Source organism: Oxyura jamaicensis, chromosome 2 (genome assembly GCF_011077185.1).
Source record: "Oxyura jamaicensis isolate SHBP4307 breed ruddy duck chromosome 2, BPBGC_Ojam_1.0, whole genome shotgun sequence".
NCBI lineage: Eukaryota > Metazoa > Chordata > Aves > Anseriformes > Anatidae > Oxyura > Oxyura jamaicensis.
Window position 1 is genome coordinate 130,958,184 of NC_048894.1, and position 15,772 is coordinate 130,973,955.

Here is a 15,772-nt window from a genome sequence, read left to right on the forward strand (position 1 = left end):
GCCATTCTGTGTACATCACCACATGTACACATGCACCACATGTGTACAGAACCACATGCTTCTTGTACTTGTTTTCATTTCAGGGCCTCTTCCTATGTAACATCAAATCCTCCTAAACCTTCAAATGGATCCCAGCATTACTGATGGGTATCCTATATTCTGAGTAGCTCTGTCTAAAGTTCTAATCTATCATTCCAACCTCTACATTTTTGATATATCAGAGAATTAAATCTTCTAGGGAGTGTTTTTTTTTTTTGTTCTACTATAAAACTTCTATTCTATTCCACTATTAAACATTTCTCTCACTAATACAAAATCCAAAGAACCAGAATATACCTGTGAAAGAGAGATGTTGGTCTGGAGCCATCTACTGGTTGTACTGGTGAGCATTATATAGACAGACTGAAAACCCACTTTAAACGTGTAATCCTATCATAATTATAAAAACATGTATTAATAGCTTAACCACGTAAGTATATGATGTTTCCTGTGTACTAGTTATTGGTTTTTAAGTCTAAATACTCAGTGGACTTAATGTGGCCTAATTCTCAACATAAATAAATAAATAAATAAATAAATAAATAAATAAAAAGTCTATACTTTATCTTTTTTCATAAAAAAATAAAAATGGAGGGGAGGAGGACAAAAAACTCTCATCTCTCAGGAACACAGCAAAGGAAGTAAAGAAAAAAAAAGGTATTAATGCTTAATTAATCTAGCAAAGTAATTTTGATATCTTGAATTTTATTGGTGCAACAAACAATATAGATAATTCTTGTTTAATTCTTTATTTCATGCTTATTCCACCCTGTAGAATATGTGGAGTATGTTTTGGTCTAAATATACAGTTTTATTGTGATTAAAAAGAAATCTCAGTCAATTCTACAATGTTCTTCAAAGTTTTTAATTAAAAATAAATGCAGACAAAAAAAAAAAGTTAGCAGATGAACAGAAGCATAAAGCCTTTAAAAACAGAAGTTCTAATACACATACTATTAAGAAGTAGAAATAATCCAGACAACTTACTTTGGAGACTAAAAATGTATTACATAATGATGCTGACAACTATGCATTTATTTATTTATGATAATATTGGTAAGTATTGGTGCTGTATTTAGTATTATTTATGTTATTTAAATTATATATGCAACTTTAATGGTTGCCTTCAGGAGCAAGAGGGATCATTTTGCAGATTTTACCATTTAAAAAAAAAAAAACATTCTTTGCACCTATTAAATTTATATATCTACATATATATATGCATGTATATACACACACAATTATATATATATACACACATAAAGTCATGAAGCTAGATGTTTATACCCACATGTATATATGTATAAATACATGTATATACACACATTTGTATAGGTATGCAATATACCTATATGCAAATATATGTACATACACACATGCATACATATGCATGCCTATGTATCACGCCTAACATCTAACTTGTGACCTACAATCTCAGATAAAGAAAATCCTCTGTTGGCTGTCAATTGCAATGGGATTAAACATTTGCCATTATTCATGTTTACTCTCTGCAGATCCATCAGCAGGAGAAACTTCCAGCAGTAGCTGTAAGTGGCAAGTAATTTTATCCAGAAATGCAAAATGCATTTTAAAATGTACAAAGGGAAGATAAACAATAAAACTCCCCAGCATAAACAAGAAAGCATAAACATATTGCAGGTTTGGAGACCAAACTACAGGAGCTAAAACTAAGAAGAATGACATTGCCACCATCACAAATGGAACTGGTAGAAACACCTGCAAGAGAAAGAAAAAAAATGTTTTAGGAAATAAAATTAACAACTCTGATTTCATGCATCATTCCTAGGAGTAATAAGGCATTCCATGCAACACTATAATACCACTTCTCATGCTGTTGAAATCTCACCCAGGATGAGACATATCTAACATATCTGACCTCAAATTGCCTACAATACTTGTTCAGGGTCCCTCTCTTGTCATGAAGAACAGATAGGCAGCACCTGAAAGCCATTCACCTATTTCTGATATTACGGGCACCTACAATAAATGCAGGGTTGGGTGCCTAGAAGAAGCCTTGACGATTAGCATACGCCTCCAATCCAGCTTTCTGACAGCTAGATTGAGGTGAAATGAAACCTAGCCATAATGGGTGTGGTTGTGTCAGGAAAGACGGGGGTAGACCAAGGTCTCATTAATCATGAACTGCCAGCCTGGATTCCACATGGTTCCTGTCACTGCTCCATGCTCACAGTTTCCTGTTCCTTGTTCCCCACTCTGTACATATCCATCCTTTGTTTTCAGGTGTATCTCTGGGGCAAGGACCATCTGTTTTTTCCTTGTCCCTCCTCAGTGTGAAGCAGACCTGTTCTGGATCATGAATAAGGCTCTAAACGTCAAAATTACAATTTGTATTTTTGTAGTGACTATCAACTTTTGTCTTGCACTTGTTCATAACTTTTGCACACTACCCATAACTCAAAAAAAAAAGCCATAAGAATATTTTATAACTTATTTCCAATTACTTTGTATGGTCGATGTAGATTAGGTTCCCGGTATCGAAGTACAATCAGGCTTGCACAAGTCAATCCAATCATAAGCCAGGCAGAAAATCCAAAGTAATTTGTTAACATAAGAAGGTCAGAGGGGATTATAAAAATGGATGCAATGGTGGTTGAAAAAATCATGGCTGGAGCTGGTGTACAAGTGTGGACATTGAGCATGGAGATTAAAACTGGTAAATGTCCCGCCTGACTTCCAGCGTAGCTTAATCGACCTAATGTGAACATGCTGCTGTTGAGGGCACCAAATATTGAGACAGCAACAGAGAGAGGAATGATCCAGGCAACAGAGGGGATCACTCGATCAGCCCAAGTTACTGCCACAGCAACTGCAAGAAAACAAAGCATCAGTAGCGGCGTAGGTACCATTCTCTGAATTACCAACAGACTCAACAGAAAGGAAACTTAAAATGCATGAAATACCTATTATTTATCACAAATGCCTGGCATTAGTTGCAACAATAGGATGAGACTAATCTATGGGTATTTTACTGAGGAGCTAAAAATTGGCATGAGGTGGGTGAGAGCAAGGAGGACTACTGGCCACCACCGAAGGCTGGCTGAAGCTGTGGTGGCCCACTCCCAAAGAAAGGACCAACTCCCAGTGGCAGCAAGACATACAGCTGCATCTCACCATCACAAATCACCAATGTACATGCATGGGCAGGGCCGTCTGGGGAAAGAAAATGAAGGTATTAGTCCCCTGCATGACCACACTGGTGAAATGACCTATCGTTACAAAGAAACAGCCAACACGAATGTGTTTACAGGCCTCTAACAAAATATCACGAGGAATATAGGTCTTGCAGTGATCCGCACAGCATAAAAAGTCATCAGAGTAGGGGAAAACAAAATAAAACAAACAAAAAAAAATGTAGTGAATGAATAAGAACTGCAGCAACACATAGCAAAGCTTGAAATGAGAAATATAATTTTAAGGTTATCTCCTCAGCTGACATAAATTAGCGCAGCTCCCCTGCGGTACATTAGGAACTGCTCATGCCAGCAGGGCAGCTGCTGCTCGGTGATGTTCTGGTATTTGCTGTTGCTTTCATTCCAGAATGGATTTGCAAATGTACGTGTCTCTCCCAGCAGATAGCTTGGTCGTGGGCTGAGTGACATCATGGGGTTGCTGAGTGACAGCTACACCACTGCCATTTATGTTATTGAGCTGCTTTCACAGAAAAAATAAAATTAAAAATTAAAAAAAAAAAAAAAAAAGAACATCAAAACCAATTATGTTCTTTGTCACTCCTCTCACTCCTGGAGGTAAGGTCTGACAGCTGTCTAATTAGGGTGTGATTTAAAAGGTGCTGTTTGGACAATCATGGAGAAATACAATTCCTCTCAGCCCTTTTTATGCGTAATTTACTGGTACAGCATCTGAGAGAAGCTTTACAGAAGGTGGACATTTGTATGATCTTCTAAGGAATGAGAATACTTACCATTAATAACACTTCTTCAACCCCAAATGGCTATAGCCCATTCTATATTATTTATCACAACAGGTTACTTTGACAGATTACTTGTCCAGCTCCTAAATAGTAAAGACTTCTGCCATAGACACCATGAGGTAGGGAAGGAAGGAGGAGAGAGGATTAAAACTACAGGAAAACAAAGTCCCTACCTATATTAAACAGACACCCAATCTTCACTTGATTTCCTGGGTTTCAATGCACTTCTGACTTCCCTTTAGCCAGTGCAGGTGTAAGCAAATATTTTCAACACCTGATATCATCTGTCTGAATTCAGTCCAACTTGTGCCTTACAGTAAAATTAAACAAGAATTCTCTATTAAAGCTTAGAATGAAACCCACACTTCCCTTCCTGACTGTGAAGTTAGGTGAACACAAGTAACCCAGTACATTGATATCAAATGGGTCTGCTAATGGACACCTTTTTAACAAAAATATCAAACTCATACCTGAGGAGACAATTTCCTTTGGTGTGAGGACAGTCAGATATGAGATGTTCACCAGTAAATAAAACACAATTACTGCAGGAACAGCAGTCATCACAGTTAAGGGGATATTTCTGCTAGGGTTTTTCATCTCTTCTAAAAAATACAAATAAAAAAGAAGAAAATAATAATAAAGCAAGCAATTTCTAGTTTGGAGGTCCAACCCTAATCATGACTCCTAAACTACACTGCTTGCGAGCTCATGCAGTGCTTTTCAAATATCATCAAAGAAGCCTAAATAAAATATTTTAAACCTTTTTTTTTTGAGCTATCAAGTATCTTGGAAAAAAAGGGAGCGATAGACTCTTGACAGAATGATATAAAATGACAAAAGGACTGATAAATTTTGTCTGATTTGGTTAAATAAATATATGACTGTACTTCAGAATATCAATTTGTTAAGAAAATTTCAAGTAGTCATACTTTTAATCAGAAGACTGAATGTGAGACTGTGAAGTCAGTTATTTACTCTTTAATCTTTTCACGAGTCCTGATGCAAAATTTTTGAGTGTATTTTTCTATTCCTACCCAAAACATTTATATGCTCTTACATCAGGATATACAGAAAATATAACAGGAAAGACTGAAGGTATTGACAGAAGAGCAGTAATGCAGTGGCTTTAAAACAGGGCCATTTCCAGCTGGATTCTGCCATAATTACCATTTCCACAGCCAGTCTGGTGGAGAAAAATAGTTTAGTGCTAAGCTTGGTATCTTAGCTTAAAACTACTCTTATCTACGTAAGAAAAAACTCCAAATTTGATATCTGAACAACTGAGATGCTGGCACACATTCCTAACTGTGATAATCCCAGAAAAGATGGAGTTGATTTCCAGAACCTTAATAACTCATCCTCACCTTGGTCAAAGAGGCTTGGGGGAAAAAAAGGGGGGTTATTTCTTCTCTTTCATTCCTTCACCCTTTCCCTTCCTCTCCTGTTCCTACTTCCCTCAGCATTACAAAAGACTTCTTGAGCTTTATGAAAAGGTAACTCACCAAGCAAAAAGTCAAATTAGAGTACGACTTACATAAACTCTGCACAGGAGGAAGAATATTTTTTCTTCCCCAAATACTAGCTCAGCCTCCTGCCCAGATCATCAGCATCTGCCTCATTCCAGGATGCAGTGCACAGACCAGAGGGGCTGATTGAGAACAACAGGGAAATGCAGATACAGTCTATTGGAGATTAATTTGGGATTTATTTTAAATGGAGGAAATGCACTTGATAATTTTGAGCACAGACCGGGACAATCACCCAAATTGCCATTTTGAATTTATCTTTCCACTTGTTTTGTTGCTAGTTACAGTTCTGCCATCCAGCTGGCACCTGATTCTTTAGCAGAAGCTCACAAGAATGAAAGTTATTGCTGAAGATCAGGAAATTCAGTTTAGGAGAGGACAAATGCATAGTTGCATCTGTCTAAACAGCTGTTCTGCCTAGTGTATTGTACTTATTATTAGTGTATTGTATTTATTACTACTGGTAACTGCTCAGAAAATAGGACTTATATGAAAGATTTTGTTTTTTATTGGGCTTATAAAGCTAAATGCTTGCCTTTAACAAAATCTTGATTTCAAAATCCTATTTTCTGATTTTTATTACCCCTTTTTATTACAGCATATTCATAATGCAGGAATTGCTGGATTGTAATAATAGCTGTCTTTTTTTTTTTTTTTAAACATTAACCCAATTTTCACACTGTTCTCACCATTGATCTTTGTGTTATATGTTTCACACATTAGGTCTATTTAATGTTTTACATGTGGTAGAGGTCAGTGGATGAATAAGGTTAAAGATATAACAGCCCCATCCATTTGCTTGCAACTTAATTCTGTAAATCTGATGATACTATAACACACTATATTTACTTAATTCATTGTGAATTGCATAACTAATATCATGAGCATTATCCAGCTTTCATGAAACACTGCTCTGTTTATTACTGTTACATATCATCAGATATAGAAGAGAATAAGTAAATGAATATTCCAAAAGATTTAAAACATCTAAAATTGAATCTAAGTTTTATGAAAGGATTTAAACTGTTTTCCATACATTCTTCTTCACCTTCTGTGCAAAACTGTATTTCCCCAAGGAACTATCATGGATGGACTATCCTATATATCCCTTAAAATTGCTATAATTTAATACAATTTAATATGAATTTGTCCATGTACAAATCAACTGGACAATCTGAGAGAAGGTATAGATGTTTAAATACATGTTAGCTGATAATCAATCACCTTTTTGTATTTGGTCCTTAGTGCACAAATAGATTGGCATAGGATGCTTAATGTTAGCATCCTTTTCTAAAAATGCACTGACACCAAGAAACTAAAAATTTATTTAAGTATGAAAAATTTTATTGACACATGAGAGTTTAAATAAACCTCCTAAATTTCTCTTGTAGTCATTTTTGAATGTCAGTTTGATTCTGGAGACTGTACAAGAGGCAAGTAACTTCCATACAGAAGAACAATGTCTTTTACCAGTCCCATCAAATCCAGAACTGGTGGACAGCTTGCACCATAAAATATGTATCTATACAGACCCCCTTGCCTTGAAGAAGACGCAAATTCTTCTAACATTAGCTGAGGAATGTTAAAAATTGCTACTGCAGAATGAATTCTAAAGAAAAAGAGTGATATACCTGCCATGTAGTTGAGGGACCACCAACCACCATATGCATACAGTCCTTGGAAAAAGGCTTCGGCAATCTGTGACACATTGGGCATCTCTGAGCTGAACATGTCCTCAAACCTGGCCAGGGTCTCCTTTCTCCCACTGACAAGGAGAACTATGCCACTGACAGCAATTACGGACAATGCCATCATCTTCAACAGGGTGAAAACCGTCTGCACCCAGGCAGCCATTTTGACACTGCGGCCATTCAGGATCCCCAAGGACCAGAGGACAGCCAAGGCCAAGCATTTCTTCAGCACTTCTGGTGCAGGGCAAATGCCGTAGAAGGGCTGGGTGGCATATTCAGCAAACAGCAAGGCTCGAGCAGCGTTTGATGCTGGCTTGGTGAACACCGACGTCCAGATGAACACGAAGGCAGGCAAGGATCCAAGGCCTCTTTTAATATGGCTGTATTCCCCTCCGGAAAATGGCAGAGCGGTGCCCAGCTCTGCATAGCAGAGGGAACCCATCAGAGAAACCAGTCCGGAAGCAGTCCAGATCACTAGTGCAACGCCAACATTAAGCAGGGAATGCTTTAACACCCCTGTGGGAGACACAAAGATCCCTGCCCCTACTATTGATCCTATAATAAAACTTACCCCATCAAAATAACCTATATTTCTTTTGAGTTGCATCTTGGTGTTTCCTTTTCTTTTCACCGCTTTGGCATCATCACTCTTTCCTTTCCCCATTTTTTTTCTTATTTTTCACAGCAGATTCTATGACTTGAGAAGATAGATTATATGTTTTGTCCTTTCACTTTGCTGTTAACTCATTGTCATGGCCCTACTTGACAGTGAAATGTTATGGGAAGCCTGGCTTAATCATTCAGAAAGGAGAGCATACTTTGGGTTTGAATGTCTTGTGTGTGAAGATGATTAACCAGATGCTTAAAGGAATGCTGGCAAATCATGGACATGTTGGTTTAATATGTACTTCAGAAATTATTAAGGTCTGGGGATAGTTTTTTAGGAAATTGGCATAACAAATAATACATAGGAGACGCTTTTCATTTTTCTGCTGATTTTCATCAAAGGATTTCCATATTATTTACATGTCTTCGGAGACAACTGTGTGAGGTAGGGAAATGTCACCTCTGCATTAGACCTAGGGAAAGGGGAATGGCATGGCAGAACAAATTAAAAAAATCAGCCCTCTTTATGCTATGGACAGTGATGCAGATATGAGTTGAACAGGCAGGTGTGTTTTCTTTACATATATAAAATGAACAGTGATCAGTACTGAATACCAGTATGTTTTGTCAAACCCCTATCAGTCACTGTGTATACTGAACCTTGTTTATACTTCACTTATTAAACACTGCTCTAGAAAGAGCATTATCAGTTTATTCCTAGTTTTTCTAGAGTACTCATCACTATAGTACTACGCAAGAACTTCATAAGCTGTTACTAATTTTCAAGCACTACTGCAAGGGTGGGGGGGACGTGTTTTAATTTCCATAGTTTATATAGAGGCTGTGGAACAAAAGGATGAAAGTTGAAAATTCCCACTAGCTTGGTGTCTGCCTTTTAAGGTGTGTCCACTGATTTTTCTAAGCATTTCTGCTTAGAAATGTCTTTTTCTATGCATTTCTTCAGCATATTTTATGTTCATACTATGAAGAAGGAGCTTCTCTTTGATCGGATGCGGGTAGACCATTGTCATAGATATTTCCCCAAGAAAAACATACTTATTCTTTTCAGAACATGTAGAGAAAAATAGGAAGAAAGAAGGAAACTGAGAAATAAGTTCAGCACATACCTTTAGGGCGGTTAAGGAACAGTACCAAAACTACACGCTGCAAAGGTCTTACTTTTTGCCAGTCAAGTTGCAGAATTAGTTTTCTCCAAATCGTCAAAGCTCAGTAACATGGTGAACAAAAGATGGCTTTGACATGGCCCATCTTGAAAGAGACAATGGTTCAGATTGGTCCTGAACAGCTGGACTTTCAGTCACATATAAAAAAAAAAAAAAAAAAGTTTCTGAAAGATTAGGTTCATTTAATAGTCCATCATGTATAAGATCTTTAGCTAAAACAGCCATGGGAATATGACGAATATGACACAAGATCTAGAGGATATTCATGCCCTTCTGTAGTGGTAGCTAGAGGCTATGCTGGGCATCTAAAGTGGCATTAGCCACCTGCTCTAGGCAACTAAATGCCACTTTGATGAGCAGCACTGAAAAGCTTGGTTAAAGTGCGTGTCCATCATCACAAAGAAACATAGCATAGTCAGTGACAGAATCCACAGGTCAGAATAGCACTTAAACAAGACAATTCTTCCATCTTCTGCAAATCACTGCACCGCCCATTATAGTTTCATTTGAAAAAAAAAAAAAAAAAAGTCATCATACAGACTACAAAAAATTTAGTTAGAAAAATTTGCATATATTTTAAATTGTATTTATTCAATTTATAAATTGCAACGTATATTTAAGTTCACATATGCATTTACCATGTGCTATGAATAATTCATAATAATTCAAAGTATTTATTCATCACTATTCAGGAACTGGAGATTAAGTGTGAAAAATGTTTTAGAAGGCTAAAATATATAAATTTGTACAACTGTTTTATTTCAGTGCCTTTTCTGATCTTCCTTCTCTGTGAATGCATACACATTTTCTGATTCCCAGTAATCTTCAAACTCTTTATTTTGCGGGTGATGTCACATACAGCTGGATTTAGATTACTATTCTAAAAACAAATATATAAACACATTAAATAGCATCTTAAAGTACAGATGCAACTGTTACACTGTTCGTGCTAAAGTATGTTAATTTCTGGTATAATAGAGGCATTTCAAAAATCTCTCCAAGAAGCAGATTAATAAGGATTTTTTACTTCTTACAAAGCTGACTGATTTCAGAAAACCCCACTGAGATTATTACTTTCTTGTGTGTGCTTTCTGTCTATCTCAGATAAATGTTTCTAGACTTTCAGTGGAATGCTTTTGAGATTTATGCAAAGTACGTTTTTCATTTTGGTGTTTTGTTGCCAGAATAGGAGAAGGTAAGTAAGAGCAGAGATAATGGGAACATTCCTACAAATCCAACAAAAGCTGAAGTTCTGGAAACAGTATATTCATGTGAGCATTACCAAGGAAGAATTCACTGAAACACAGCTGGTTATACAACAACAGATAGTCTTCCGCCAAACTTTTTTCCCTATTTTTTTTCTTTTTTTTTTTTTTTTCTCCACTATAAAAGGGCAGAGTCTTGTGAAGCACATCATAAATATTCACTTTCAAGGTTTTCTGTAACATGTCCAACATCTCCCTCTGGCTGAGAGGATAAACTGCCACAATCTATATGATTATTTCAAGGTCTCTTATGTCAGCATCTGCTGCTTCACACATATCTATGTATTAGATACCTGGTCACACTCACTTCAGAGACATACAGAGACTCAACTGCTGAATAAAAGGCAAAGATAAATTATTAAAATATCCTAGACATGTTTGTAAGACAAGACTGAGATTCCCCTGACACTTGGAGCAGGCTGAAAGGTTATATCATCATCAAAATAAAATGCCTTAGTACCACAATTTTTATACTCAACAGGGAACAATCACATTTCTTGTGAGTGCCAACTACTGAGTTCTCTTTGACAACAAAATGAGGTCAAGAGAGTGCTATAAAACACTTAAGATTGATCCTGAAACTTCAACTGTTCATTTCTACTTCTCCTAGCACTGAGGATTTTCCCCTTTAATCTTCTGACTTTCCAAATCCCTTTAGCCTTCATTGTCAAGGTTTTCGCTGTCATGAATGTCAGTGCTTATCATGACTGATCTCTTTTAATGACTGCAGGTTCTGCAGATTTAAGAAATAAACCAATACCGAAAAGTTATGGAAGAACATTTCGGCTGCCTGGACAGATATGCATTATCTCCTAATTGTAATTAACTTAATTTCAATGTACTTGAATAAGGAGTCCTAAATGTTCTTGCAATAATTTTCCGTGTGTACTCACTAAGTCTTTCCTACGATCCACTCACCAATTAGATGGACAAGAAAGAAGCCTGTCTGTCTAAACAACACAAGATTTTAAAATATTTATTTACTTCCTTTTCAATTAATTTCTCAGCACTTCCAGCATTGTATTGACTTAGCTCTGCATCATCTGAAATCTTTTAAGGGGAGAAGATGCAGCAAAAATTAGAAGCTAATTTGTCTTGCAAACTTTCAATAAATATTCTTCCGTGTTTTCCCTGAAGAAGCTTGCTGCTTCTGACATTGACACAGCAAGGATAAAGAAGCAAAAGAACAAAACAAAACCTGAAGAGAGTTTCTAGGGAAAATAAACAAATAAATAAATATAGTTTTTTTCTTGGCACATGTCAATAAAGGACATGTTATGTTTAATATGAGTGACAAATATTATTTATATCCTTCCTTCTTTTCTACTCTTCTTTAGCTCACCTTTTGTGGGAAACATGTCATTTTAAAGTAGTTTTCTTTGTCTTGCCTTCTAGAAGGAGCTCAACAGCTATCCAAGCAAGTCATATTAGACACAAGCCAGTTTACCACTGCTAAACAGGACCCCATGATGTAATCACAAACTCTGAGTTTGAGTACTGTGTGAGGTTTTGAGCGCCGCAATATAAGAAAGATATAAAACTGCTAGAGAATGTCCAAAGGAAGGAAATGAAGATGGTGAGGGGTCTAGAGGGCAAGACATACGAGGAGCGGCTGAGGTTCAGCCCAAAGTAGAGGAGGCTGAGGGGAAGCCTCATGGCAGCCTGGAGCTCCCTCACGAGGGGAGAGGAGGGGCAGGCCCTGAGCTCTGCTCTCTGGGAACAGCGACAGGACCCGAGGGAACGGCATGGAGCTGGGACAGGGGAGGGTCAGGCTGGGGGTTAGGGAAAGGTTCTGCACCCCGAGGGTGGTCGGGCAGTGGGACAGGCTCCCCAGGGCAGTGGTCACTGCACTGAGCCTGCCAGAGTTCAAGAAGCATTTGGATAATGCTCTCAAACACATGATCTGTTTTTATTTGTTTGTTTATTTGTTTGTTTGTTTATCTTAGGTAGCCCTTTGGGGACCCAGGAGTTAGACTTGATGATCCTTTTGGATCCCTTCCAACACAGATATTTTATGATTCTATGATTTTATGACTGTTTTCTTTAGAAAATGGGATTACACCTTCAGGCACATAACAATCTATTGCCTTAGCAAGATTATTTTTTCCTGCTATCTACCAAATTTTTTATATATTTGCCTTTTACTGAAAGCCTTATAAAACTATCTGTTCTACTGACATACATATAATTCCACTTTTGCTACTAATTAAGAAAGAAACCCCACATAACAGTTAGTTAATGACAAATCAAAAAGCATAGGAAAAGCCACAGTTTTGTCGCACGATACCACATTTGTGCTTTCATCTAATACAAATGTTTGTACTAACCATGAAGTGTATTTCTCTAAAGGATTTCCACAGATTGTCAATATATCAATATTTCAATATCAATATGTAGTGTTCACCTACTATAAACACTCTCTACTGGGTTCTAAAGTGTGAAGAAAAGTACAATGTGTTTTTTTTTTGCAGCGAAAGGTATTTGTAATTACCGGCTGGTGAGTATGGCCAAGAATAGTCCTTAACTATTCATATGCAGCCATTCAAAAATCGTGTCTAAATTTTCCTGGGTTTCTCCTATAATATATAGTGAGACATGAGAAAGACTCATCCCAAGAACAAACAGCTGCATTAACTGCCCACTAGAGACACTTTACCTTCTGCTTTTTGACAGTTAGGTAAATCTGACCCCCTGTATGGGGGACAGGTTTGCATTTTCTACATCAAATGCCCTGTTTTGCACTGTATGTTTATAAAGTGATGCTACAGTGCCCTCTAGAATAAAAACATCCATGAATAAATGTCAGTGTAGTATTGTAAAGGGGTACTACAACATTGTCATTAAACACCATGTCCCTGCAGTGGCCGCCACCCAGGCCTGCCTGAGTGAGTGGTGAGCTTTGAGCCACCACTGGAGTAAACTCTTAATACTGTATCAGTCCTATACATAAATAAATAAATAATAATTGAAGTGCCAAAACACCTCCCTGAAGAGAATTCAGTGCTCTCCAATTTATAAACTCAGTCCAACACACAGCTACACAAATACATAATATGATGGGTGAAGAATTGGCTGACGGGTTTGGCTCAAAGGGTCACAGTAAATGGGATTACATCAGACTGGAGGCCAGTCACAAGTGGGGTTCCATGAGGCTCCATTTTAGGGACATTCTTCCTCTATGTTTTCATACATGGCCTGGTTGCAGGATGCAGTGCATACTAAGTAAATTTGCAGATGGTACTAAATTACGAGGAGCTGTTGAATCCCTTGAGGGCAGAAAAGCCTTGCAGAAAGATCTTGAAAAATTAGAGGGCTGGGCAATCACCAACTGTATGAAATTTAACAAGAACAAGTGCTAGATTCTGCACCAGGGTGGGGTAATCCTGGATATATGCACAGACTGGTGGATGAGGGGCTGGAGAGCAGACCCGTGTAAAGGGATTTGGGGGTCTGTTTGATGGCAAGTTGAGTAAGAGTCGGTAAGTTAAATAAGAGCCAAGTGTGCCCTGGCAGCCAGAAGGGCTAAACCTACCCTGGGGTGCCTCAGGCCCAGCACTGCCAGCCAGTCGATGGAAAGGATTGTCCCACTTTGCTCTGCACTGATGCAGCCTCACCTCGAGTACTGTGTGCAGTTTGCCACAATATTGTGGCTTAAACCTATTAAAGAGCAACCAGAGGAGGGCAACTAAGATGGTTTAGAGGGGAAGATATGTGAGGAGGAGTTAAAGTCACTTGGTTTGTCCAGCTTAGAGAAGGCTGAAGGGCGACCTCATCATCACTAAGCACTGGACCAGGCTCTACAGGGCAGTGGCCACAGTACCCACCCTGCCGGAGTTCAGGAAGTGTTTGGACAACACTCTGACACATGGTCTGATTTTTTAGGTGGCCCTGTGTGGAGCCAGGAGATGGACTCAATGACTCCTGTAGGGTACCTTCCACCTCCAGATACTCCACAATTGCATTAATCTATGATAGTCCTGGCTGGGTGCTCCTGGGCTGCAGGAAGGTCTCTTCTCTCATTACATACCACCAACCCCAAACCCAGCTGTGTTGTGTGTAAATAGCAGGGTTTTGGTAACAGGAGAGGTTGTGGAGGTAGTTTCTGTGGGTGCCATGGCCACCTCCAAAAGACCCACTGCAAGACACAGCTGAGCCTGGCGCTGAAACTGGTGGCACCTCTGGCAAAATATACTTAAGAAAGGGCAGAAAACACTGCCCAGGCAGAAGAAGAGGGAACAAAAAGTGTCAGAAACAGCAGCGTGAGCACCAAGGTCATTGAAGAAGGAGAGGAGGAGGTGCTCTAGTGGCAGAGCAGAGATTCCCCTGCATCCCCTGGGGAGGCCCATGGTGGAGGGGGGAGAAGCATGAGGGAGCAGCAGTGAGATGCTGTTATGGACTGACTGCAGCCACCCCTTCCCCATTTGCTCACAGGGACTGGGGAGGGCTGGTAGGGCAGCTGGATATGAGGAAAAGGGCTTGGGGGAATGAGGTGGCAGATGAACTTCACTTTTTTTGTTTGTCCTGGTTTCAGCTAGGACAGAGTTAATTTTCCTTCTAGTACCTGGTAGGGTGCTGTGTTTGGGATTTAGGTTGAGGATAATGCTGATAACACACTGATGTTTTAGTTGTTGCAGAGCGGTGCTTATGAGATGGGGAAGATGCTAAAACTTATCCAAATTAGTATTTAGCTACATATATGGTAAAATATCCTAATTATTGGGGATGTAGAAGAGAACCTAAAAATATCCTAATTATAGGGGATGTAGATGAGAACCTTATGAGAAGCAAATGTAAAAAGGAAGATATCGCTCAAGGCCAACAGATGACAGAAAGACGAACAATTCATTAGGGAAGGATGAACAACTTGTTGGCAGGAAACAAGGCAAAGATAAACAAAATAATCTTCTAAATACTGTCCAACAGAAGGTCAAAGTCCAGAAAGGTAAAAAGTTTAACCTCCTCTTCATCGTTGCCTTCATCCTGGAAGACCCCTGCCCATGACCTCCAGGCTACATTGCGCAGGTGCAACCAGAAGGAGCTAAGGGCGGGGAGTATGGAAATGAGTACTTGGAAGAGGTCCGCCTTTTCGGGGAAAATAATGAATATGTATTAGAGCTCATGTAATATGTAACAGTATCATGTATAAAATTGCGAGAGATGACTGGGCAGGTGCACACTTTTTGAGGGAAGCTATTCCCAGTGCGCCCAGTGCACCGCAATAAAGTATACCTACTTTACAACACTATGGTTGTGGAGTTTTTTCCATGCATCACTTACACCAAGCCAAGGACTTTTCAGCTTCTCGCTCTGTCCTGCCAGCGGGCAGGCTGGGGGTGCAGCAGGAGCTGGGAGGGGACAGACCCAGGACAGCTGACCCAAACTGGCCAAAGGGGCAGTCCATACCAGATGGCATCATATGGAACAATTAATATGGGGGGGCTGGTGAGGGTGGAGGGACCGGCTGCTCTGGGATAGGCTGGGCATTGGT

At 38.9% G+C, this 15,772-nt stretch overlaps 1 protein-coding gene across 1 annotated transcript; it reads right to left on the reverse strand.

The window, feature by feature from the left end:
• Positions 1-1,530: 1,530 nt before the first annotated feature.
• On the reverse strand, positions 1,531-7,893 carry SLC7A13 (solute carrier family 7 member 13). Its single transcript, XM_035317282.1, has 4 exons — positions 7,170-7,893; positions 4,483-4,614; positions 2,523-2,887; positions 1,531-1,776 (listed from the first exon to the last, which is right to left on the reverse strand). The coding sequence occupies exons 1-4, from the start codon at positions 7,891-7,893 to the stop codon at positions 1,531-1,533; spliced, it is 1,467 nt and encodes a 488-aa protein (XP_035173173.1).
• Between the last annotated feature and the right edge of the window lie 7,879 nt (positions 7,894-15,772).